The 27,953-nt window shown below is 41.5% G+C and overlaps 2 protein-coding genes and 1 long non-coding RNA gene across 6 annotated transcripts in view; 1 reads left to right on the plus strand and 2 right to left on the minus strand.

Annotated features, from left to right (window-relative positions):
- LOC147137364 (uncharacterized) overlaps positions 1-27,953 on the plus strand; it is a 92,120-nt gene that overhangs the window by 49,576 nt on the left and 14,591 nt on the right. The gene's annotated exons all lie outside the window — the stretch shown is intronic.
- fut9a (fucosyltransferase 9a) lies at positions 5,949-18,349 on the minus strand. The gene is made up of 2 exons (XM_086050394.1): positions 17,553-18,349; positions 5,949-11,167 (listed from the first exon to the last, which is right to left on the minus strand). Exons 1-2 carry the CDS (start codon positions 17,553-17,555, stop codon positions 10,079-10,081), a joined length of 1,092 nt encoding a protein of 363 aa, XP_085906520.1. The 5' UTR covers positions 17,556-18,349; the 3' UTR covers positions 5,949-10,078.
- manea (mannosidase, endo-alpha) lies at positions 18,808-27,712 on the minus strand. Of its 4 annotated transcripts, none has more exons than XM_086050390.1 (6): positions 27,599-27,712; positions 25,852-26,392; positions 24,281-24,390; positions 24,020-24,096; positions 22,973-23,008; positions 18,808-21,907 (listed from the first exon to the last, which is right to left on the minus strand). In XM_086050390.1, the coding sequence occupies exons 2-6, from the start codon at positions 26,348-26,350 to the stop codon at positions 21,274-21,276; spliced, it is 1,356 nt and encodes a 451-aa protein (XP_085906516.1). In that variant the 5' UTR covers positions 26,351-26,392; positions 27,599-27,712; the 3' UTR covers positions 18,808-21,273. The 4 variants fall into 4 exon arrangements, with proteins under 4 accessions (XP_085906516.1, XP_085906517.1, XP_085906515.1 ...); XM_086050391.1 differs by having other exon boundaries at positions 27,557-27,668; XM_086050389.1 differs by lacking the exon at positions 27,599-27,712 and adding an exon at positions 27,395-27,592.

Genomic DNA, 27,953 nt, shown 5'->3' on the forward strand with positions numbered 1-27,953 from the left:
CACCAAAACAAAGAAAACCACCCATGTACACAGTTAGACTGAACTTTTTGCTAGACTGGATAACGATCCTGATCATTTGAATCAGGTGGGTTGCGGCAGAGTGACACATATAAAACATGCGGGACACTGGCTCTCGACGACCGGAATTGCCCACCCCTGGGTTAGATGATGCCCAGCTCTGGTCGTAGTACTAGAAGCACACAAATGTCAACTAGTGGCGGCAAAGGAACTATCCGAGGTGGAGATAGATACATGTGGTCTGCAGACATATTTAAGTTGTCAGTGGTTATCTTCAGCTCATTGTGGATTCAATGAGGGTACAGTGAAAATGCTCCGGCCATGCACTGATGGCTGCGTCCTTTTCCGTATGGTACAGAGATGTCTGAATGTGAGATGAGAGTGCGCCGCATTTCAAGGGGATGAGACGAGCTGCTTTGATTGACGGCAAATGGGGTCGGCTGTGGTCATACCCACACCGGCACAAACAGCCCTTTTTACGCCGGCTTGGCCACATCTGCTTTACTATTACTCACACTGGGTCAAACATGTCTCCATGCGGATTAACACCGGATTTGCACCGGTCATAAAAATAGAGCCCCGAAGAAGACACTCACAGTAAAATTTGCAGTAATATTAGCTGTTTTTTTTGCAGAGGATAAAGAAAGTGGGTGTGAGTGTTGTTATATTATCTGTGTGCATATATTGCTACCATTTGTGTCCAAATATTAGTTTGCCATATTGGTGTTGGTTTCATTAGCCCATCTATGGCATTTCCCATTATGTTTGAGCATTAAACTAGTGGACTTTCATAAGGCAAAGTTATGTAGTTTAGTTAAATACAACGTGGGATTATATATTTTTTTGTTTATGTTTTACATGAAACTTCACTTGCTAGTGGAAATATGATAAACCACTTAAACGCTAGCACACTTGGCTAAAATTGCTCACTGTTTGGATAACTGCTGTTTGTTGGGAGGTTCGCTTCCACCATCTGGTGCTCATATCTCAAATTGTTGCGCTTAAGTCAAAGCAAATGAATTAGTCAGGCAACAGATTGTACAGTATATTGAAAACTTGTAAATTGGGTCATAAATTGAGGTACCACACTGTATTAAATTGCTAGTACGTGTGCTTGTGCACCATAGGACTTATGTACGAAGCCCTTCCGAAACAAGGCAAATCCAATTTATTGTTTTTGTGCAGCATCTAGAAGTGATTGACAGTCGCCAAATTACTTTTCAGTCTCGAACTAATGTGCTCCTATCGTTTTTCCTAATGGATCAAGAGGGGCAGGCATCTTCATAAAAATAGCCCCGGAAGACCACCCTGGCTCAGGGGTTAATCCTCCAACACGCACACGCACACACACACACACAATCACACACTTATAAACACACCCACACATAAAACACACACCGTGACCTCGTGACAGGGACGCTACCCTGCCAAGATGAACTATCTCCTGTCGACACTTAATATTCCCTTCGTATGCATTAAACAAGACGTCTCTTAGGAATAATTTGCACTGACCGTGATTTGACTCTATTTTCCATTTGTAAGAAGATTACACAAAGAGTCTTATTAAAGCACAACAGTGCTCGAGTCCAGCGGATGACAATCCAAAAAATGTAAAGACCTTAAAGTTTCAGCACCTCTGAAAAGTTCAACAAATTGCATGCCCTTTTATTTAATCCGTGTTATGAAGCTTAGATTTTTATTTTTATTTTTTTTTTAGCATCACTGATAGACAACAGGTGCTTCTGGATTATTCACAACACCAAAAACGAAATAGTTTTTAAAATTCTGATGAGTTCGCGTGTTGTACATCCTCTCATTTTGATCGGCGAGGGTGGGGCCACTGCCATCTGATTGTCCGGCTGAATCAGCCTTTATCTGACTTGGACCTTGGTGGCGCTCTTATCTGAATATGCTCAGGCTTTGTATATTCGGCATCAGAGGTTGTTTGAAGTATTTACACCAACGGCCCTTTTCAAGGCGACGACTTGTGGGAGAGAGTGACTGTCGGACACATCAAGGCGACACAAAGGCCTCGCCGACAGCTGGTTGGCATGGTGATGACATCCTAAGTGGCATCCATTAGACGAGGGCTCGCTGTGGAGGTTAATGACACAAATGCGCCCCCCCCCCCACCTGCCCTCAGGGTACAGATGGAGCGCCAACAAATAGGACAAGCAACAGTTATGGGTGGGGCGAAAGAACCTTGCACCTCTTTAGGGAAGACAAGTCAGGGAATCTTACCTCCCACTGGGTCTGACCCATTTTCCTCCCTCAATGTTCACCAAAATGAGTCATGGCATGAGGGGGTGAGCAACCTTGACATACCAACCGCCGATGGATAAAGTAGGTAGTTAGATTGGTCAATACACAGAGAGGTCAAATAATTGTTATAGCATAAGTGACGATTTATAGCATAAGTGAGATTTTGAAGACTTGGGGTTTCAAAGTAAGTTTGGAACACGTTAGAGGCTTTCAAATTAGGGTTTCTCTGTAGTTTGTTAAGTTAGTCAGTTGTATATATATATATATATATATATATATATATATATATATATATATATATATATATATATATATATATATATATATATATATATATATATATATATATATATATATATATTTTATGTGCAGTGCAGCTCATGTTAATGAAGTCTCGCTGACAATTCCTTGACTCTTGCAGATTGCCGGCACCCTCGAATACTGTTAACTGAGCCTTCCTATTAATCCTCGAATAGCATCAGTGGATTAAAGGCATCACTGCACCCACTATCACATACACATACAACCGCACACGTACGCAGAGGCAGAGATGGATAAAGTACTCTGTACTTGAGTAGAAGTACAGATATAGCAAAAAGAAAAAGGTAAAGGTGGAAATACTGTTCACGTTTTTTTGGCGTAAAGGGGATGCCAACCCAAACATATTTTTTCAAGAATATGTTCCCAGCAGGCCCACTAGCTGAAACACGGCATTCTGAAATATAAATTAAGCAGCAAAATCCACCCGTTTTTATCCATCTCTGAGAGGGCGGCCATTTTGTCACTTCTGTCGACTGAAAATGACATCACAGTTGCTCAGGGCTCAGGTAATAACCAATCATGGCTCACCTGTTTTCTGAAGCTGAAAAAAGTATAAAAACAATACTTTTGTACTGTAGGCCACGATAAAAGTAGTACTATCATCTCTCAGGCGACCCCTTTCTCAGTTAATCAGTTAAATTGAGGTTCCACTCACTGAATGTGTTATTCTGCCCACTGGTGACCAAGCCATGCACACCAGAAGGAGCAGCACAATGTCCATTGACTTAACACCCAAAAGATGCAGCAACTGTTTCATTTTTTAATGTCTTATTTAGGTTCTTCCTAGTATTTGTTTATCAGCACAATTCTACACAGTGCTATTTTTCTTCTTAAAAAAAAAACATTTTTGGAACAGTTTAATAAGATAAGATCTCTATTTATTTCAATGGGGAAACCTGATCTGAGATACAAGTGACAAATTAAACTACGGAGTTAAGGTACCACTATACTCAAGTAAGGTTTGGATACCTTACCATTGGACTTAGGTACAGTAACCAAGTATTTGTACCAAGTATTTGTACTTGGTTACTTCCCACCAGTGACCAGAGGATAGGGATGCAAATAGCGACGTGTTTTTGAGGGTCAGGGCGTAACTAACAACAGGCAGAGGATTGAGGCGTAACCACCACAACATGCACTCTTGGACATCATCAATCACTTATCTGGGTTTCTCCCAGGCTTATTTATAACAGCCCACACGCATTATATTGCACTCCATGTGTGTGTGTGCGTGTGTGAACATCACTTGATCTGTCTTACATCAACTTAGGGCGGCTTTATTGCAAAAAAATGTGCTATTACTCCAATGTAAAGATACACAATAGACACATTAGGTACACCTGTACGGAAAGCCGTTTGGGCATTTATTCGATGTCCTTGATATGCAACTTAAGGTCCATGTAGTAGTACGCCTTTGTCCACAATAGTAAGACAATTCAGTGGTACAGTGATGCTGTGAGATCCAAGTTTCATTTGTTCTGTGACCGTGACCACGCTGGCAACTCGCGTGACATAAGTTGTATCTCAAGTCACCTTTCCCCACTGACGTGGAAATGCCATTCATTCGTTGTAATTGCCTCACCCCCCAAAAAATTGTAATGTGTATATTTAATAGGGAAAAAAAACAGCACTCTATATAATATTGTGCTTTATAAAATCAATCATTGAATAGAATGATAGGGAATTCAAAGTTTTTGTCCCACTTTGTGTCAATTGAATGGCCTTTGCGCTTCTGTCCGCCTTGGCCACATGAGGGCACTATAAGAAAGTCAGACTTATACACTTTACATTGACGTCTGTAAATTTTTAAAATCGCCGCATTGGCTCCCCGTGTGTTTCAGGATCGATTTTAAGGTTCTTTTATTAGTTTATATATGTGTTGATGGTCTTGGGCCATCTTATTTGTCTGATTTGCTTTTACCATACCAACCCTCGCGGATCCTGAGGTCCTCTGGCGCCGGCCTTTTAATTATTCCTAGGGTGAGGACCGAGGACCAAAACTCACGGCGAGGCTGCATTCAGCCATTTTGGTCCTCAACTTTGGAATAGCCTGCCAGAGGACGTTAGGTCCGCAGAGACCGCGGGTCTTCCTTTTATGTTGTGTTTTGGACATTTTGATTGGACAGCACTTTGAGTTGCATTTTTTTTGTATGAAAAGTGCTATATGGATAAATTTGATTGATTGATTGTTTGATATAGACGTCAAAGATCCTCTCAGCTCCTCTCAGAGCACAGGTGTCAAACTCAAAGTCCCGGGGCCAGATCCAGCGCGCAACATCATTTTATGTTCCCCGCGAAGGCAAATCATGTGTGTCGACTTGACATAATCCTTTCAAATTGTCTTCACTTTTAACTCTACATATAAGATATTGCAAACATTTGTTCCCAATTCCTCCTTTGAAATACATTGAAAAGAGGTGAACAAACTATTTACTGTCTTCTGATTTCAAAACTAGTTATCCTTTAATTTGTTGTGTACATGTGATCAAATAAATCGATAATTTCTAAGGGTTCACAGTTGTAACGGCCCTCCGAGGGACACCATAATTATGATGTGGCCCGCGACAAAAATGAGTTTGACACCCCTGTCTCAGAGCATAAAGAATATCCATCCATTAACCAAACTGCTTATTTTCACGAGGATTGTGGGCGTTCTGGAGCCTATCCCAGCTGTCTTTAGGCAGTAGGCGGGATACAGCCTGAACTGGTTGCCAGCCAATTGCGGGGCACACGTAAACAAACAACCATTCACACTCACAATCACACCAAGGGACAATTTAGATCTTCCATTAACCTACAGTACCATGCATTTTTTTTTAAATGTGGGAGGAAACCGGAGTACCCGGAGAAAACCCACGCAGGCACATAGAGAGTCCAGAATCAAACCCCGGACCTCTGCACTGTGAGGTGGACGTGCGAACCAGTTGAGCATTGTGCCACTCGATAAAGAGTATGTAACCGTAAATACTGTTATATTGAACGTCTCCATTGAGTTGCTGCACAATTTGTTTTCAAATAGTCAAATAGATGTTAGCATTAGCATAAAGTTAGCACACTCAAGGCTATGTGCTTCTTTTAAATACACAGTGGCACGGTAAACTGGGTGTGGCAGGCTGTAGTGGGGGAAAACATGTTCTACGAGTATGCTGAATGATATTGACTAAACAGCTCCATGGAAAGCGTTTGAGTATGAATTTATCATTTCTGCACTCTCCATATGTCTCTCTCTCTTTCTCTCTCTCTCTCTCTCTATATATATATATATGTATGTGTGTACATCAGTAATAGTACTACAGTACTAAATATATCCGCCCATGCGGTGCCTGTCTTGTCACAGGACAGCCATCAAATGTTTCACTCCTCTTTATTTTTCTTTGACACTAGTTGACATCCAGAGTTCAAATACAACATTTGGCAAAATACAGTGATTTGGCAAATATGAAAAAAACTCAAGTGACCCATTTCAAATGAGTGAAAATGGCCAAACACTTGACACACAAGTTGATTCCACGTACGACGTCTGTGTGTGTGTTCTTTTTTGGACATCAGCGATACGGTGTTGCATCCCTTCGCGAGAGCGTTACATTCGCACACATGGAAGCTGCACAAGTTTGGCAAAACAAGAGAGAGACAAGCGGACAAACGCAACATGCGTACTCTATCCTGAAGTCGTAAAAGCTCGGTAAAAAGTACGACGACACTTCCATCAATGTCAGGGTGCGACGCGAACACTTAAAAAATATACACAACACATCCCTTTTCACACCTCTTATTGTCACATAACATTATTTTTTTTTCTTTTTACATAAATACAAGTTTCACTGTGGCACTCCATACGAAAAAAAAAAATCCCGTAGTGGTGGACACATTGATCCAAATACAGACATTATCGATACTGACGTCAGTATTATTATCAGTGTAATAAGATGCATTTTGCAGTTGTTTTTAAATCATAGAGCAGGCCAGTTTTTCCATAAATTCAATGATTTCATGGGATGCTTAGGTAATTAACATATTTACTCACAATTTATTGAGTTTTTTTTTTTAATTTGTAATTGTGTTTTCAAATCCAGAAAAGAAGTGCACACCTAAAATAAAAACAAACAAACATTTTTTGTTTTGAATGTTTTACAGTATTTGTTGTAGAGTGATCATTTTGTACACTTGATTTCATTAAATCCAGAAAAATAGTACAATGAAGTGTGAAATGAAATTGTATTAATTTTTAAAATCTTTTTAAATACATTTATTTACTTTTTAAACAGCGCAAACACGTATTTTTGCTTTGTGGTTTTTTTTCTATGTATTTGTTATTTAAATGTATTATTTATTTTTAAAATACAGACAAGAAAATGAATAGAGAACATTTTTCTTACTGTTATTATGTTTATGACCCATAACCTATGTAATGAAACCTCTGTTCTATTTATAAAATTCTGTCCTCTTAACTAATTTATAATCCAGAGGGGTACATTTGAGGAAATTCATTGTAATTTTGCCATTTGGCTACCACCTTAAATATCCGAAATGATCAGAATTGGAAATTGGTTATCGTCCTTTGTTTGTATTGGTAATACTGGCTTTGCATTTTTTCTTATCGGTAAATTGTTGCAGTATCGCACACCACTACTTTCCAGTGTATGGCAGAAGATATAAATTATCTTGCATAAAAGGCTGACTTTGCACAGTACAGGTGGGGGTCCTTAGTTCAGTTCAGACTGTGCCATAGTAAAGTCAGAACTCCAGTTAATATTGTATGAAAAACACCTGTAAGCCATAAATATAAAAAAAAAATCAAATGGAAAAAAAGAAAAGGTACAGTGTTAACTATGTATTGTTTACGCACAACACGACTGTCATAAAACAAGGAGACCATGTACTTTCAGTGGAAAAGTAATACCAATACCAGCGATGGGCATTGTGATCGATTAAGGATCCAGCCTCAGCTGCTTGTCTAGAAAAGTGGCACTGAAGTGTTGAAATGGGATTTCAGAACATTGAGCGTCTCCGATACATGTAAAAAAAAAAAAAGAAAAAGAAAAATTAAGTCACTCTAAATTGGTTTGTTGTTGAAAGTAAACATCCTGACGTCAAATATGGGAAATAAGGAGAAATTCACGCATACCAATGTTTTGTGATATAACCCAAACATTTTGATTAAGGAATTCCTCCATCCGTGTTTAAATATTAAACAAAGAAATAACATCAAATTCAATCTGGTTGAAATCAGCAGAGATACTGACGATTCAGTCTCAACAAGTTTTGCGAAAGAAGCCAACGAGCGACGTGGCAGCGTTGGTCTAATCTATGGGATGAAAACAGGAGTTCACAACATTCAGAGATTCTGCTATCTCAAGTGGTTTGCTTCCCCGACGCGTTATTTTCTGGGCGCCGAAGGGGCTCTGCGTTGAGCCGATGCATCATTGAGATGAGTCAGATGGGGTATGTTCAGTGCTGTTTCCTCAGGGCCAACAGTCATAAATCAACGCTTTTTAACATTTAGCATCACAAATCTTAGAAGCGGGGTACCCACGAACTGACAATTGGGCCTAATTTGAGCGTTGAGGTGAAAGGAACTTTCTGGTTCAAAACAAAACCAAGTGTGGAAAGTCGTTCACGTTTCTTGTTCTTGTGAATGTACGGTATACCCCAGCAGTCACAAACGGAACCCATGCACCATCCAATATGAGAAATGTGCTAAAAGGTCTGCATTTACAAACGATAAATACAAACACGTCATCATTTGATATTGTGGATTACAAACAAAAGCAGTATTCCACTAGTAAGGTAAGCACAGAAACTCTTAACCCTTCACAAGGTGACTGCTCAAACACGTGTCAATTCTGTTGCTAACCAAAACAGCAGTACCTATCAATGCACATAAAGAGCATTAAAGTGATCTTACTTCATATGGACAGGACACATCTATCAACGAATAGACAAGCAGTCGTTGCGCAAGGTTGTGCGCATTGTCCATAATAGTCCTTGGAACTCTACTGCAAACCAAAACAGCGGCACCCGTCGAAGCTAGTAAACTGTAGTAAAAATTATCTTGGGTTATATGCACGAGTATCTTTGTAAAGGCAGACATTGCAGCAAATGGAATGGCAGGTGGGTCAGAATGTACAATATGTCATTGAGCATATCCGGGAACGATGATTATACACAAACCTGTATATATACACGAATAAGTGTGCATTCGGAATGCTTGGAAAAAAATAGATGCTATGAATTAGGGCTGCACGATATATCGAAAAAATATCGACATCGCGATAATGGCCTATGCAATTTTCGCAAAATCGCAAAAAAATTCATTCATTTTCTTATGGAATTTTGTAACTGTCGTGTTTCTAAGTTCATGGTAATACCAAAATTATGTAGCTTTCTACATAATGGTAAAATGACACTGTATGTTATTGGCTAAAGACTCCACATTAATTGTGCCCCCTGCTGTTATATTTGAGGGTTGCATTGAGTGGCAGGGAGTGGTTGCTGTTGAGTAGGAGTTACGCCAGTTACTTTGGTGCATATGGCAAAACCGTCGATTTCTTCTATTTACTCCTAAATTCCTGTTTAGAAGGCGAAAGGTTTTTCACCAAAAATGGTGTTCATCAGCAGTGGACAATAAACCTATTGGAGCAGTTACAGAATTGTATGCGTTGACCTGAATTTGACCAGTTGGATGCCAATTTCAATGCACATTGCCACCTGAATAGTTGGACATGATCTAGGGTAATTCCAATTAATTCTCTAAGAACACATTGATCTTGCTTATTCTGCCGCATGAAAAAAAAATCTACTTCTTTCATTAGGTAATAAAAAATGTCATATGGCAAAAATATCGATATCGCTATAGTCAACATCCATATCGCATATTATGCTTTTCCAATATCGTGCAGCCCTACTGTAAAGAAAAACTCTCACAGATGACAGACAGCATTCGGTCCCCGCCAAGGGATCACCTAGTCACACAAAAAACATCGCAACACGAGCCGTCGGTGGACGGTTTTCTTTTTGGCAACACATCCATATTCCAAAAGAAGGACTCAACAAAGGGGCTGTTAAAAGAAGAATGAACACCGGCCCCGAATGTTAGCAGTTAGCCGGCAACCGACCATTTTTTCCCAAACTTTTTACGCATGGGTGATAGATACGAATGCTAAAAAACAGATTTTTTTGTGAATTAACGGTATGGACTTTTCTTTTAACTCTTGTCTGGTCACTTGGGATGTGTCATGATACATGTATGTGCAAGGTCCAAAAAGCGTAAGGTTTGCCGGTAAGAAACGTTGCTGAATGTGTTAATAGGCATCACTTTGCGGGGACAAGAGAAAAGCCCAAATAAGGCTTACCAAAAACTGGCTCAACATTACATGAAATCACTGAATCAAAACAAAAACAAAATGTGCAAGCTTTGGGGAGGGATTCTGATGAGGCCGATGAATTAAAGCCAGAAAGCCTTCACCGGTGACGCAACCTAACCCCAGAACCACTTGTCCAGGTTCTTGAGCGACTTGTACTCCCTGTGCCTGCGCAGGTAGTCGCAGGCCAGGCACGTGTGCTCCGCCCAGAACTGCGTTCTCTTAACCTTAAAGTGCCGCCGCCACTCAAAGTATCGGAGGTACATGTCCTCATTCTTGTCCAGTTGCAGCAGGTAATTGGCCAACTCCTTGGGCGACGTGAAGTCATCCACGTGTATGAAGGCGTCCCCCTGGATGAAGTTCTCGTAGTTCTGCCGCGATGGGCCCAGCACCACAGGTACGGTGCCCACGTCCAGCGGGCCGTAGAACTTTTCCGTGATGTAGTCCTTGTGGATGGAGTTCTCAAATGCCAGGTAGAACTTGCAGCTGGCGATGGTGGAGAAGTAGTCCTGTTCCGCGATGTACTCGCCGAAGGCCCGGCCGTACACGTGCACCTCGATGTGCTTGTACAGCTCGTTGTAGTACTTGACGCGCGCGTGCTCCTGGTTCCAGTTGCTCACGATCCAGCAGATCAGCTTGTTCTTGTTGGGCGGGAAAAAGTTGCCCTCCCCCTCAGTGGCCCTCAAGGAGCCGTAAGGCACTTCGATGTCGGCGTCGCGCCGGTAGTTGAGCGTCAGGTTGAAGATGTCCTCAATACCGGCCAGCTGGGGTGAGTGCGACGGTGACTCCAGGTTCATCCAGATCCACTTCTGGAAAGACGGGCGCTGAAGCAGCGGCAGGTTAGACAAGTTGGAGCTGATGTCACGGTGATGGATGAGAACGCCGTCCGACTTGTTGTACAGGTTCCGGTCGACTGTGACGAAACAGCCGTCGATGTTGAACTTTGAGGGGCAGACATTCAGGTCGTACATCTCTCCGAAGGGCCAGAACCAGATGAGCAACGTGGTCACGTCGCGGTCACCCTTGGCGTAGAAGACACTCTTAACGCGCTCGCTGGAGACGTTGGACTCCACAGGTCCCGACAGCCAGCTAGTGGTTGGCTTAAAATACATCAAAAAGAGAGTCACGAAGCACCCCAGGATGAAGGTGCCCAAAAAAAGCGGTCGTAGGATCCTGTGAACTGGTGCCGATGACATTACTCCGTCCTGAAAAGAGAGCAGAACCAATGACAGGAAAATATGTCTCCAAACGTATGAACTAAAGTATACGACCGAGTCGTGCCGCCAATAGCGAAACAATGCAAGTCATGGATGGAATTTTAGGCGTCCACAGTTCCAATTTCAAGAACCTCTGACCAGAAAGCGGTTACAAAGACTAATCCGAGTTTCACCCCTACTTCTTAAATGTCGAGCTTTCCAATAGTATCGACGGCATTGGTTTTTACTCCTACTTTCACCTGTGGTCAAATAAATTCCTGTTGCCAACCTTGGATTTGACTTGCAGTTGGGATCCATGCAAGAGCAAAGATGTTCCTACACAGTCATTGACTACAGGTGGCTGCATTCTTGGTTATTGCGCAGTTAAAAAGTGACAATCCAGCGGGCTGTATCCTGCCTTCAACAGGTCCTCTTAATGCCTGTTTTTTTTTTTTCGAAGCAAGCGCAACGAGAGAGAGATGGGTGAAAAACGTGAAAAAAAAAAGTGAAAAAAGGTTTGAGAGGAATTTGCATCAGTGGCTCCGTAACAATTCTTCAGGACACATTCGCATGCACGCGCCGCTTTGACACACACACTTCGATCTCCTCCACTCAAATGGGAAGCTGACTGGAAATGTTTTTTCTTTTGTCCTGGTGTGCGTGTGTGTGTGTGTGGGGGGGGGTGGGGGGGGGTATGTGTGCGTGTGATCAGCACTATTCAGCTCTTAACCCTCAGGCTTTATTTAATTTTACTTCCCTTTCAGCTTGTTCATTGCCATTTTAAAAACAATGATTGTAAAGAGTTGAGTAAAGATTTTGTTTTTAATGTTGGTTTTTTTTGTGCTTCTTTTACTGCGTAATGTTTTTTTTTTTTTTTTTTTTTTTAACTAACACCAGTTATTGGCCTATGAAAAAAAAATCTGTTTTTATTTTTTGACCTTCAAGTGGTAGTTTGTTTGAACAATGAGCACGTTGTAAACCAACCTCATAAATGATTTTTAAAATATATCCTAAGTGCGGACTTTCGACTGATACTTCTTAAAATAAAAATTGCTCCATTGAAGTACAGTAAGCCATTAAATGTCTCTTTTGGAATATGCTCACAGTGCATGTCAATTCCATTTTTTTTTTATGCCCGCAACATATTTTCCAAAAGCATTTTTTTTTTTTAAATCTACAAATCCTTCAATTACACAACATAATCATTACTCTATACTGTAATCATGATTTGTCCTTTTAATGTATGTATGGCATCAATCATATAAACATGAAAATAGAGTCATATCAAATTAAATACAAAGTTATTTTGCATTTCAGGAAGTAACTTGGATGCATACAGTGAAACGTATTATGGACGGGGCTAGGTTCACACCGCAGGCAAATGCGACCCAGATGGAATTTTTTTGCCTATATGCGACCTGCATCAGATTTTTTATTCCGACAGTCTGAACGGCTCAATTCCGTTGTTTTCAAACGCGACCTGGGCCACTTTGATATGTGGTCCTAGACCGGATACGTATTCCGATTTTTTGCGATGCGACCGCAGTCTGAACCGGAAGGTCGCATATATCCGACATTGACGTCATCCTCAGCCCACAACGCTCTCCGGGCGAACCGAGGGAAAGTGCCGGCAGCCGGGGAGATTGAATCTGCAAAGTTGTTTTGAAGAACAGTATTTTATAATGCAATATGAACGCTTACAAAAAAAAAAAAAAAAAGATTGTGGAGCCCAGAAAAAAAACGTCTCCTTTCTCTTGACTGTGTTAATAACTAGAGCTCGGAAGAGGGAGCACATAACACCAATTCTGGCCTCTTCACCGGCTCCCAGTGCATTTTTACGAGTTCATTTAAGATGCTTCTATTTGTCTTCAAATATTTAAAGGAGCTCACCCAGGCATACCTCTGTGAGCTCTTCCAGCCTTACGCACCTGCCTGGTGCCTCAGGTCTGCGAGCCAGACGATACCGGAGGTGCCGAGGACTAAGCGGACCATTTTCTTTTGCCGGTCCTTCCCGCTGGACTGACCTTCCATTAAATGTTAGGCAAGCCCCCTCTCTGTCCATTTTTAAAACTCGTTCGACGACACATTTTTATTATTTGGCTTTTTACGCAACGTGAGACTGACACTGTTCCGCTGTTTTCTGGTGTCTCCTGTATATGTTTTAGTATCGTTAATTTGTGCGTTGTAACAGCTGCCGCTGTTGTGAAATGTGCTTTTTTTTTTTTTTTTTTTTTAAACTAATGTTTTATCGTGCTTTTTTTTTTTTGACAGTGTATGAGTCGCTATTGTCCCACGGTGGCGTCTTTGTCCTCTTCCATTTGTTCTACATTTCGTCCATTTTCTTCCATTTGTCTTCCAACTGAGCCAATTATAGTCGTATTCGGTGTGTGACTCTCTCCATTACAAGTAATTCTTCCACAGTGCTCATCCGCTGATCCACGGTTGGTGAGTCAGTTTTGTACCATCATCGCGTGATCACTTTTTTGCTTGCTGATAAAAGCACTGTCACAAGATACTCATCTTCCTTCTGCACTATGTCCCGTGGTAAGTTCCCTACCTTACATGTTTTCGGTATTTCATAGCCCATTATATTCATTAAAGCACACCAAATTCCATCCCAATATACTTGTAATCCTGGACAAAACCAGAATATATGTGCATGGTCAACATCTATGTGGCCGCATAATCTCCAGCATGTTTGTTGGGTGGCTACTATTTCCTTCCTAATTTTGGGGGTAATAAAAAAATCTAACCATGTTCTTCCAATTAAATTCCCTCCAGATCCTGGAGCTTGTGGATGTGCACTGCGTTTTACAAATATCCGGCCATTCGTCCTCCGTTATTTGCTATTTCAAGTCTCTTTCCCACTTTTCCTCGATGTAAAATGATGAATGCTTCCTATAAGACATCAAACATCTGTACGTATCTTAGATTGCTTTACAATTTCTTCTTTTAGAAGCCTTCTTAAAAACCTCGATCATTTTACGCCCCTTGGTAGATTTGACCTCCTTCACGAAGTAATCATGTAATTACAGATATCGATATTAGTCGTGTCCCTCCAGTGCAAATCTGTCCCTCAACGTTTCAAAACTCAGCAGTTTACCTCGTTCAACTATTGTGCACATTTCTCTTTATTCGCCCATTGTTTGTATCCCTTGTCATTTACCGCAGGAACAAACTGTCAAATGTGAACCAGCTTCAAATTTTCAACAGACCCTTGTGCGCTATTAAATTCCGTATCCCAGTGTCAATCATCCCTAATTCTATATTTTTCCATTTTGCACCAGTATATCAAGGGCCTAATTTGCGCAGCGTAAAAGTATTCCTGGAGTCCTGGCAAAGGCAGTCCGCCCTTGTGTTTTGGAAGCTGCGGAGTTTTGTATCTGACCCTGAGTTTTTTTTCCCTCCCCATATGAACCTCGATATCCACTTGTTTCATTCCACACATTGTTTTTTCGGAACCAGCACAGGCAGAGACTGGACAAAGTATAACAGCTTTGGCAGAACATTTATCTTAACCACGTCTATCCTTGAGCTCATATCAAAAAACACTTCTCTAAATCCCTCCTAATTTCTTGGTTTATTTTCGCATAATTCGCATTAAATCGTTTTTTTTTCACTATCTTTACTCCTAAATACTTTATGGAATTGCTTTTCCAATTCATTTTGTATACGTCCTTTATTGCCCGGGACGGCACATCATTTATCGACAGGACCTGTGTTTTGTAACATTTACTTTGTCGCCCGAATACCTGCCGTACATTTCTAAGAGCTTCATCACTTTAGGGAAGCTTGTGTCAGGTTGAGTTAAATAAATCAATACATCCTCAGCAAACAACAATATCTTATGTTCCTCGTCCCTTATGGTCACCCCTTTGACATCTTCTTCTTGTCTAATCATCTGTGCCAAAGGCTCAATAAACAATGCGAAGAGGCTCGGCGAGAGGCCACATCCTTGCCTTGTACCTCTTTCCAAGGTGAATCGTCCTGTCAAGCCACCATTTATTTGAATCCTCGCTTGAGGTTCCTGATAAAGTGATCCAATACAATTCACTGACTCCTCATTAAATCCAAATCTCATAAGTACTTTGTACAGAAACGTCCAATTCACACTGTCGAAAGCCTTTTCGGCGTCTCTACTAACCAAAGGTGCAGTTTCTCCCTTGCTATATACATTCTCGATTACGTGTAGGCTCCGTCTTATATTATAGTGTGTTTGTCTTCCTTTAATAAAGCCTGTCTGATCTTCATTGATCAAGTCCTGCATCAATGTCTCTAACCTCTCGGCCATAATGGAGGTATACATTTTATAGCCCACATTCAAAAGTGATGTAGGTCTATAGTGGCAATGCTCTTTATTTTTCCCTTCCTTTGGAATAACAGTGAGTGAAATGTGCTTTCTGAATAAAGTTATACTGCATTGTGTTATAAAAGACAATATCTTCAAAGCTTGACGAAAACGGTCCTGGTTTCCCCGTTCCAATTCCTGCAAAAAATAAGAATATCCCGCTTTCGTCAAACTTTTGACAGGTGCGACGTCGCACAGGAAGTCCCGCTTTAACCACGCCCCGTATATGGCGTCACATCATGTTTAAATTCCGCCTCTTTGATGATGTCATTTTGTAGTCCGGAAGTGTGAGCTCTGTGCTATGCATCTTCTTGAAGCCTGACTGGAAAACTTCCATGATATTGTGTTTATCCAACTATGATCTTAGCTGTGAGTGCACCACTTTTTCCAGCATTTTAGACATAAAAAGCAGCTTGGAAATGGTCATCCTTCTCCTCCCCCCGTTCTTGTTCCCCTTCCTCAGTTATCGTCTCTTTTGGTAAAGTCTTGATAGCTCCGGTCAAGGACGTTTGGGGGGGATGCTCTCCTTCTCAGCCTCCTCGAACCCCGACAGCTTCTGATGTGGGCACTCCGTGGTAAAAACATGGTCAGCCGTCACCGTTCACTACTTCCGGAAATACGCCATAGCAAACCTGCAGTGTATAGTGGTTTGCTGGAATGCTTTTATTTTGAAGGCCGGGAAGGAGGGGATGTGTGCAGTAACTTGACTACGACTTCTGCGACTTCTTCTTCTACGACTCTTCTCTATAATTATTGGACCCAAATAATTATACAATACGACAAATCCAACCCCGGGGCTCGCAATGCAAGGAAGCACGCAGTTGGGTAAATACTACTGCCGCATTTGAAGCGTGTCCACAGCGGGTTCGAATAGTAAATTAGCCAGCTAATGATCCTTAAAAAGCCTCTGCCGTTAGCGTCTCTTCCGCAGCGACGTCAATCACGGACTCTTTTTTTTTTTTTTTTTCTTTGAGTTGGGGGGCGGAATGGGGCGGGGGCCAACAATGTTTATGATTATGGTCAAGTGCCCAGCTCTGGTGTTTTTAATGACATCCTCCTAGCAAAAAAAAAATCACATTGTACTTCAACACTTGGACTAGGGCTGCTCGATAATGAAAAAGTATAAAATTAGGAATTATAATTTTTTAAAAAGGGGCAAATGTATAACTTCAAATCTGTTTTTCTTATGTGTAAACAGTGCGTTGACGTTTTTTACGATTGTTAATTTTTGTAATCGTGATTGTAGTAATGGTCATTGTAATTGAATTTTGATGAATTGCACAACCCTTATTGCACCATATTTTGTTTACATCTAGGTTTTTGGGGTTACCTTTACCTTTTTAACTTTAATTGATTTTAAGATATTAAGGGAACTTTCATGAAATACCTCAATAGATTTAAGAATAGTTAGATCATTTTAAGAAATATTTTGGTTACATCTAGGTATGTTAAATTCACATTGCAGACCTAATTAGGACCACATTTTGGTTACATCTGGGGTTATTGGTATTACCTTTACCTGATTTTAAGTTATTAATGTAACTTTTAGGGTTTATTTCAGTATACCAGAGAATGTTTGGATTTTTGGGGAATATTTAAGAATTACTTAAGAATATTCTTATTTTTTCCTGCACCCAAACCCCAATTCACCTCGATGTCCCCGAGTGTGCAGCATAGGTGTCGATGTGTGATGTTGTGCTATTGCCAGTGCCATTGTGATGAACTATTTGGGCCGTGCCCGGTTGGGTGGTTGAGGCGAGGCGAACTGCAAAGCACTATAATTAAAAAGCGCTGCTCGTTCCCGTCACGACTGCACCGGCGCGCATTAATGCACCTCCGATGCGGAGCTGAAGGTCATTCTCGGCCGACGCGATGTCGCCACGTTCGGCGCGATTCGGCTGCTTTTGGCCAAACATTGGACGTGTGCGAAAACCGCCATCGCTCATCCAGAACGGCGTTTTAGAAGCTCAAACGAGCTTTTCTGCATGAATTGATACGGGATTTGGGGGGGGGGGTGGGGGGGGGGGATAAAGATATTCGACTCACCATCTCGAGAGACCTTCCAGTCTTTGATTTCGCATGGCAACGATGTGTTAGAAATCATCCGCCGTCGTGTGAGCGTGACCACATCTGGACCAGCCGTTTTTATCCTTCATCCTTTTTTTATCCTGCGTGTAAGTGTGTGTGCGTGCGCGCACACGTTGCACCTTGTAACAGCGCGCAATGCGCACCGGATGCTGCAGCAGACACAGAGAATTTACATGTTTCAAATAAATAGTCATGAAAGAAAATCGGTGCATGTGCTTGCACCGTGCGTGTGCTGGTGAGCTGTGATGTGCAGGGTCGCTAACTTGTTCCGTTTATCGCCACTGCGGGGCTCCACTGTGCGCGTGTGTGTGCGTGTGTGTGTGTATAGCGATGTGCAGGCTCGCCACCTTGTTCCGTTTAACGCCACTGCGGTGCTCCACTGTCCCGAGTTTGCATTCATTATGTTTTGGGTTTATTTATTTATTTTTTTTATTTTGAAGTGTTGGTTACTGATGTGTGATTTTTTCAACGGTAGTTGTATGTTTATTTTGCTTATACACATTTGATTTTTTTATGTATTTATTTTTATTTTATAGGTCCCAAGCTGTCCTTGGTCTAAGACTTAGACTTTGATAGTTTGGGAGTCAAACAGTACCCCTAAGTTGTCATAGTTAAAACCTGCACACTGTGTGTGTGCGTGTGTGTGTTAGTGTTGTCACGATACCAAATTTCTGTTTCGATACCGATACCAATATGTATTTCGATAGTTTTCGATACTTTTGCAAACAGGTTAAACACTTAAATGTCAATATTTTCCTTTATTTTAAAACAGACTTTGGGAACAATAACTTTAATAGCTTTCTCTACTGAATATATTGGCACTTGATCCATACTTCTGTTGTTGGTGGAGGGAGAAGGTGCAGTATTTTAATTAACATGATCATTTATATTTGAATGTCATTGCTTTATTTTACTTGTTCTTATCATTCAAAGGGTTTGTGTTTTGAAACTATACATGAAACATTCAATGGACATATAATTTACATAATGTTTATGCCTTAATTGTTTAAATATTTTAAGACTGTAATTACATTTAAAAAAATATATTTTATTTATTTATTAACCATGGACCATGTTTTCCCCCCAAAAATGCCTTACTATACATGGTAGGGCTGTTCAATTTTGCCTAACAAGGAAATCCCGATTATTTTCTCTCAAACAGGATTTTACGATTACGATTTCTTTGTAAAATAAAAAATAATGAAAAATGAAGTATTTTGAATGTCTTTTATTTAAACTTAATTTTTCTTTCTTTCAACTCAAAATGGCAGTCAATTTAACTTAATACACACAGAACAATCCAGTGGGATTAACAGCATTTTACTTACACAATAGATTTCAGATCTGTTCTTAATTAAACCAATAATGAAAGAAGAAAGTGCACATACCATCTGAAACGAAATCATCAACATGAGAGAAGGTAGACAAGTCTGTAAACCAAACAGTCTGTCGGCAAGTCATTTTGCCAACCAGCCAGCGACTAGCCTTTCACATTTCTCCCTGGTCTTACTTAAACATAAATCAATGATTAGTGCAAAATTATCACTCAATAATACAATGCACTGTCAAGCTTAAGTCCAGATGCATAGTCATGACCAGAGGTCCGTTGTAGAGGAGAAAAAACGGGAAGCCTTTCAGACGTTGAGTTACTTGCTCACGGGTTGTGTTGTACATGCGGGGCACACACTACACTGCAGATCTATATTTGGCCGATTTATTAACGAAACGCTCACTTGCCTGATCAAATAGCAGAATCGCCGGTAGCGCCGGTGTTGTTGTAGTTTTTCCAGACTGCGCGCTCGTGGAAGGAAGCAGAAATAAAGGGGAAACTACGGTGGCTTAGATACACCAAAAATAACAAAATCGAACGTGCCGATTTTAACGTTTTTAACATCGTTTTATTCAGAAAATTCGGTTTTGGTTCAAAATCGCTTAATCGAGCAGCCCTAATACATGGTCATTCTTTACAAAAAAAAATGCATACCTGGTTGTTTTTTTTTTTGCCCAAAACGGTGATGACTGGTTGTTTACGTGTTGTATCAGTTGCTTTGCAGATGTTATGGTCCTTTTATCCTTTGTCCTTTATAATGTCATATAGGCCTGAAGTCTTACAGTTTAAAAGCTTGAGTTACACACTGACACATTGTCAGTACGTCAAACCTTCTTTGAGTGAGGATGCAAACTCTCTTCCAGTCCTGATCTCTGTTGCTACTTTGTATTTTTGTTGATAAAGACTTTTTACTCTTCAACTTCCGTGTCAGATCTGCATAGGGGTCCATATCCTGATCATCACATGACAAACGCCCGCCTTACTATACATGGTCGTTTTTTTGTTTTTTTTTCACAAAAAAAGCCTTCCTATACATGGTCGTTTTTTTTAACAAAAACGCCTTCCTATATATGGTCGTTTTTTTTGTTGTTTTTTTTTCACAAAAAACGCCTTTCTATACATGGTGGGTTTTTTTTTTTCACAAAAAAACGCCTTACTAAACATGATCAAACAATGCCTTTGATGGGTTTAGCATTCAATATGATGTTAACACTTTGTTTCTCATGGATGACCAGGGTTCAATTCCAGCTGAACTCCTTGTTCGTCACATATTTTCACATTTAATGATGTTTGATATAATGAATTATAATTACACATTGTCGACATCTCAGTAGTTTGTTTTTTTTTGCCGACAAACGCCTTACATACATGGTGGGGGTTTTTTCAACAAAAAACAACTGACTACAAAACGGCTTACTATACACGGTTGTTTATTTTTAGTTTTTTTAAAAAGCCTTACTATACATGGTCGTTTTTTTTTTTTATTCTATTTTTTTTTTCCCCCCCAAAAAATGCCTTACTATACATGGTCGTTTTTTTTTTCTAACAAAAAACGCCTTACTGTACATGGTCATTTTCAGAGCTGGGCACTTTTATCGCTGGTCCGGCCGCGACCCTCCACCTTTGACCTGGGTACCCTTCCGGCCGCGACCTATTGGTTAGTGGTCCTTAAATGCACCTCATGCACAGTCAAGGGGGCAGAAAATGAAAGTACGTTTCTTTATTTCGTTACCAGATGTGGCTACTAAATGCCTATGTAGTCTACTTTGTCGTTACAATTTGCTTGTATTCACTAACATTTATTATTGTGTGATTTCCAATAGGTGACTTTAATGACTTAAACCGCCAGTATACATATTTTTTTGCCCATGTGTGATGATGTCACATCACTTAGTGCAAGTGTGTCATTTAGGCTCGTAAACTCGCTACGCTACTGATGAGCCCCATGAAGGTGTAGTTTGTGCTGGAAAACTTAACTAGTCAATACAGTTTATCGTCGCTGTCCTGAGCAAAAAAAACGTATGTCCAATTTTCACGTTAATGCGATGTCTGTAACGCGGAAAACACCATTCACAAAAAGAGAAGAAAAGCGCAAAAAATGGACATGTATTTTTCACAGAACAGCGACGTTATGCAACGTGTTCACGGTTGTGCACATGCTATAGATGCAAGGTGTTGATGCTTTATGATTGTTGGCATTTATACTCAATTGCAACCCCGCTTTAGGGCTTGGACCCTATCCCCTGCGAAAAGCAGCGGATCGCAGTACAGTATAGTGGTGATTTCGAACACAGTCCATGTAAATCTGTCATTTGCATATTGCTGTCAGTCAATCAAGTCCCGGGCAGATTACTCCCGCCGTCTCCTCCGCTCACCGCCAAAGATGGCGGCCCACTTCCGCGTAATCTCCAAGTAGATGGTGGGCTTGTTGGGCAAATAGTCCAGATAGAGCGTCGGGCCGCTTCTGGGCACGGCCGCCTCAATCTGCGTGCCCTCGTGCCACTCGTTGAAGGACGTGACGGAAAGCAAGTCGGGCTTGGCCTCCAGCGCGGCGCTCAGCGAGGTCTCGTAATACTTGCCGTTGATGCGGTTCCTGGTGTTCTGGAAGTTCCACGGGCGCACGCCGGTGTCCGCGTAGCCCGGCCCCACGCTCGGGACGAAGAGAAGGCCGTTGTCGTCGCAGAAGGCCCGCACGGCGTCCCAGTTGCGCTGCGTGGCGCCGTAGGTGAAGCCGTTGGTGGCGAAGTAGGTGTAGACGCCGTCGAAGCCGGCGCTCACCGCCTCGCGCTGCTGCCTCTCCTCCACCAGCAGGGCCAGGAAGATGGCATCGTGCGGGGTGCCGCGGACGCTGCCGCTCTCCGTGTGCCGCAGCAGCCTGGCCCACTGCTCCGTGTTCAGCAGGTACGAGTCGTACACGTAGAAGAGGGGAAGGAACTGACCCGTGTCGGTGCGGTAGCGGAAGAACGCCGGGTGCTCGCCGTACCTTAGGAGAGGAGGTGAGCAAAGACAACGTTGGAACTTACGAAAAGTCAGCATCAATCCTTCCAAAAAATCTCAATCCGAACAAAGCGCCAATCGGCACCCAGAGGGCATTCCGTTCGTTCTTGAGCTTCCGCGTGACAGGGCGACGGACTGTTGGTCTTACTACATTTTTTTGAATCCATTTAACAATATGTAACATACAAAAATGTCAACAATCATTTCCCATCAAATATTCACATACCTGCCAAAGGAGAAGGAGCCACAGAATAACAGGCAGAGAGATAACAAAACCAAACCTATAACATTCACATATCATGTTTTCTGAAGCTGAGCCATGATTGGTCGTTATCTGATCCCCGAGCCACTGTTTTGTAATTTTCAATCAACAGCAAGTGGCAAAATGGCCGTCCCCTGAAATGGACAAAAAACGGGTGGATTTTACTGCTTAACTCATATTCCGCAAACGCAATATTGAAGGATGTGACGGAACACAATGAGAGAAGTGAAATCAGAATACAACAACACAAATCTGGAGCGGGCGCACTGGTCTTTATTGATGATGTAGCTCAGGATGGTAACAGCAGAACGAATTCTGAAGACTACAAAACGGTTTTGTCTGGCAATTTACGTACAAAAACATGATGACCCCAAACACACTGCCAACGCAACCAAGGACGTTAGCGGGGGGAGAAAAGTGGAAGGTTGTAGACAAGCCAAGTCGGCCATTGTACCTGAACCCAATAGAGCATGCATTTTACCACCAGAAGAGAAGACAGAAGGGAGAAAGCCTCAGTAGAAAACAAGAAATGAAAAAAGGCTGCAGTCAAGCCCTGGAATAAGTAAGGGTTACGCAACCAAGTGTAAAATGTTATTCACTTTAAGTGAACTTATTCACTGCCATTGACAAATTTATTTGTTTTTTCACAGTCCAGCCATTCAATCCCAGGAATTTATTTGTATTTTTTTCTATTTTTTTTTTTTCAAACGTTAGGGTAAAAGAGGGTCAGAAAATGTCTGGCAGTGAATGAGTTAATGTAATATTGTCAGTTCCAATACGTTTGCTCACTTGAAAAGTGGGTGGCTTTGAACATCTCGAACTTCCCTGTGATCGGAAACCCAAAACAAAGCAATTGACATTGCCCTTCCAATACTTGCATGTTCAGTTTAAAGCGACACTTGGACGGGTTGAACATTGGCACTTAATTGCAATAATTACATCAGTGCTAAAATTCACCCCCCTAAAAGACTCTGTAGTGATTTAAGGGCTTTTTGGGGATGATATTTACGCCAAGTTGGCACGCCCTCTTTTGGAGCTCGGCGTGTTATTGATGAGCGGTGAAGGCGTACCCCCTGCTCAGTGCCCTTGGTGAAAAGAGTTAAGCTTACACTTACGGATAAAGATGTAATATATAACGACCTATAAGCAATTCACCTTACGAAAAGCCTCAGGGGATGTATTGTGTTTGTGGATCTTGGTGACTTATTAAAGAAAAAACAGGTAAGGCTTGACAAACTGCACGTGAGCTGCTCAGTGAATCATTCTCTAAATATGGAAAGGCTAACGCTGTTGTGATGTTTTCAGGGGTTGAAGGGCCTCGGTGGAGATGTCCACATACATTTTGGGGCCAATTGGTGCCGTTATTTTGACATTTATTAGCGACCTCATTACAATGACTCTGAAAGGACAAATTGTGATCGGTCCCTCGCGCGACTCCCACCAAGACATGAAGGGAAGAGAAGGGGCGTGGCCATATTCCTCATTTCTCCTGGGCGGTTTTAAGGTCATTCGTTTTGTTTTGATTTCTCCAAAACAAATTGCTAAAATTGAAAATGCAAGCGAATATAATTTTCCTGATTAAAAAAAAAAAAAAATACACACATTGAGCTTGTTATTGAAAAAATGGATTCCTTCAAATGTTGTAGAGGACTTTTTATTAACTTCAACGACTTAATGTAAATGCCACATTTGTTCATAAAATTTTGAAAGGCGGGGTTATATTTTTGAAACTTTTTTTGCGGATGAAATTTTTTGCCATACATAAAATGAGATTCATACCAAATTTATCAATCTTGTTTTGAAGAATGAGTCCAAATGTTACTATGTGGGACTTACTTGTCAATGATGTATTTAATGTTGGCGTACATGGTGACTTCATCTCTCCCTTTGTACGGCTCGATGTGGAAAGCCACCTGTGGGCAAATACATGATGTAATATTTGCTCATTTTGAATACCAGTACAACAGCATATCGAGTTTCCAACTATGAAAGTTCCTGGAACGATGCAACCCTAAAGTCAACTCACGAACAAACAAAACAACAAAAAACATTAGCTAGCAAAACAACAAGCTAACGGCATTGCCGCCATGTTGTCACCTTTATGTAATAGCGCTGCGCCACATCCAACAGCAGAGGCACAATGTGGTCTACCGGCTCGCCGTTGTCATCCTTGGTGTGAGGCGGGTACCAAGAAACGGCGATGACACCTGGAGACACGAGAAATAGTTCACATTTATGTGAGCACAGAGAAAAATGAAAATCTAGTTTGCTAGTCATTATACTTTGGATTACACGCTAATTATATTAGCACCTGCTTGGACAAATTCACTTGTGCATGTTATTTACAATGTGTATAGGGGGACACCAACCTATTTGTGGTTCAACATTCAGGAATTCATTTACAGTTATTCACATTTTTTTTTCTTCTGTGAAGACAAAATAACAGCTACTAATGGAAAAAAAAAAATGATTATTTAGCATCTTTACACTGTATTATTTAAACCTTTAAAGGGAGTGTTTGTAGAGTGTTTTGATTTTTCAATGTTAATTCATTTTAAAAACCCACTATTAATTTCAATAATATGCACAAAATATGTTCTATCACATCAACGTACATTTTTTTTTTTATATATATAATCATAGGTCTAGTAATTGAGAATTATATCACACAGGGCAAAACCTCCCCTACAAGAGGCTGCCATGTCACGCCGCCATTTTTCTGCCACGGATACCCGAAGGAGACAAACTTAGCGAACGTAGGTACTCGACATGCGTAATAATTGCGATGCCATTACTTCATCACTTGAGGGAATCCCGTTCCTCAAGGGCACCTATCATGCTTGTTTTCCATCGCCCCCCGCTGCAACACACCTGTTTCAAATGATCTGTATCGTTATCAGGATCCTGAAAAGCTTGCTGATGAGCTCATCATTTCAATCAGGTGTGTTGCAGCGGGAAGGGATGGGAAAACATGCAGGATAGGTGCCCTGGAGGACCGGACTTGGTGACCCCTGGAATACTTGGAAGTCATTTGTGATGACTTGTGATGATTTTGCTTGCACCTCTGCTGAAGAGATTTGTTGGTAGGCTCGCAACGTGCGGTCTCTCGGAGGCACCGTAATGCGTGCCCTTCAAAATGCGTGCACTTCGAGCTTAGGCCGGTGCGTTCTAGTAGTACACCACTAGATGGCACTGTATTCTACACAATGTCCCTTTAAGAAAACATTGCTTATGTGTAGTTACTTTTTTGCATGCTATGTTGTTGTTTTTTTTGAAGCAGCAGGAGCATAATGGAACCAAATATTTAACATTTGCTGGGCTTTATATCTTGTTAAAGCCATTCCTGATTGAAGGATTTAACCCGACGTGCGAAAAAAAAAAGGCTCCGCATGGTGAAAAATACCAATTATGATAGATCAATTTGAGTGGATTAAACTCAAAATAGTGCATATTAAATATAAATAAAAAACAAGAATGTGTTGATTTCACCAGATGTATTTTAGTAAATTAAAAAAGTAAGAATAAACCTTTGGCCGGGGTATATCTGTCATCGTTTTCAGTTCAAGTGAGCGTAAGTCAAATCACTTTCTGCAACCCAGAAGTACCGTAGCGTGTATTGTTTAAAGAAATCATGAGAAGGCCCTGCGTCATCACAATTTTCCTCGTACCAATGGCAGCGGTACGCAGCTGCTGCATGTGTGCCTCCATGACAGCCGGGTCCCTGGAGCTGTAAGGCCCCAGTGCCGGGTAGAAGTTGGCCCCGATGTCTTCGGGCGGGCTGTGCCTGCCTTGCGGATAATTCTGAGCCACCTTGGGGTCCCAGTGGGGTAGCCGCGGGTGGTCCCAGTGGATGTACTTGCTGTCAAAGCTGGGGTTGCCATACCAGATGTAGTAGAAGGCGTGGACGTAGTAGTTTGGCGGGGGGAACTTGCTCAACGTGGCCACCAATTTGTCGTCCTCTTCCTGCCGGGCGGCTTCGCTGATCCTGGGCCACTCGGGGTGGACCCCCGTCTCCTTCGCCTCGTCCTTCTGGTGCGGGGAGGGCTCCTTCCCATCGGCGAACGCCGCGTCATCCGGGGCGAGCGACCTGAGCGCTACGGTCACGATGAGCACAAGCAGGACCAGAGCCAGCAAGGCCGCACACGACTTACGTCGGAACCGGGGCATTCTTCACCCAATGCGCCGCCGTTCATTGCGGAGATGACAAATCTGGGAGAACAGATAACATAGATGAAAAAAAACAACAAATATATATATAAAAACATGAATAACCGGTGCGGTCTTTCTAAATTGCTCAACTTAACCCTCAGGCCTTGTACGATTTGATTTTACTAAAGTAGGGACATCCTCTGTCATTTTAATGTTATGATTAGTGCAGCCCAGAGTTCAAAGTAGACATGGTGAAACTGCTCTTAGCTGTTATGCGGTTTTATGAAATAATAATTAATCGGATGATCCACCAACCCCCACATTTTTTTTTTTTACTTGACTAAGTTGACTTGGAAGGACAATTTTGGGCCGCATGACAGGGTCTTATTGTGCACTACCCAACTATCCCCAAAACATTTCTATAAAGGTCATAATGATTATAACGTTATATTCAAACGTTACGTTAAAGGCTACCTGTTTCAGCTGCATTCAAGCGCATTAAAATGATCACGGTTGGCCATTTCGATAAATGACAGTTTGATTTTTAAACATTAAATTAGCGACTGAACACGACTTTTGGGTGACGTGTTGATTTTTGTGTGCAACAATATATCATTGCAATTGTATACTGCCCATGTATGTAGTAGGATGGAAGTCGCTGATTTCCCCAAGCAGTAACAGGATGCACATTAATTCAAGAGCTGCTAAAGATCACAACTCCGCAGACTGACGGACTCACTTCCAACGTTCAAGCTTATGTCCATCCTTTTCATCTGAGATCATCAAAAGACAAAGCAAATAAAACGCAACAACTACGTAGGGCGGGGTGAGGGCTGGCACATTGCTGTAAAAAATGACATTTTTTATCGTTGACCGCAAACCACATCCATTCTATCAAACTACATGAGAGCTGTTTTATGCTTCTCTCTTTAAAAGTCACTTGTAACTAGAGGAAATTATATTAGTAACTAAATAATCATATTCCCAACACCAAATACGTCTGCTAATTATAATAACGCAGAGCTAATGGCTAACTGTGGCTAACCAGGCTTCAACTCTTACCTGCATTAAATTTAGGACTAGTAGTCGCCACAGCCGATAATGCAAGACAACGTTTACGCCACCATGTGTTCTGTATCTCGACCCACACCCCCACTCCTCCTGGCTTATCTCTTGCTAAACTTCAAAAATTGTGTACATTAACAATTACATTTCATTGCTTACAACAGTCTTTCTTTGCTATATCAGCTGGACTGTACAACGTACATGATGTTGCAAACGCTGCACTTCCCCTCAGGTCAGTCCGCTTGGAAAGCATCTCAGATGTATAAACAAGGTGGATCTGGCTGAGGAGTGCAAAGTGAGCCATCCATTTTGTACGTACATCGGCGTGGATGAAGCTACTTCCGGTACGGAGGTATAAATACTGCCCCCTTTGTCCAGGCGGTCTATAGAATAGAATAAATACTGTACAACTTGATATTGGGCATTTCATAATGGCTACAGCTGTAACAAAGCACTTTGCAAAACAAAAAAAAATAAAAATGCAAATTAAATGTATTTTTCAGAGTATTTTAAATTAAATTTCAATGAAGGCATTGCATAGTAAATGAAATAATTG

The sequence above is a fragment of the Filicampus tigris genome, chromosome 13, assembly GCF_054856515.1.
Source record: "Filicampus tigris isolate MCC_2025a chromosome 13, RoL_Ftig_1.0, whole genome shotgun sequence".
Lineage (NCBI taxonomy): Eukaryota > Metazoa > Chordata > Actinopteri > Syngnathiformes > Syngnathidae > Filicampus > Filicampus tigris.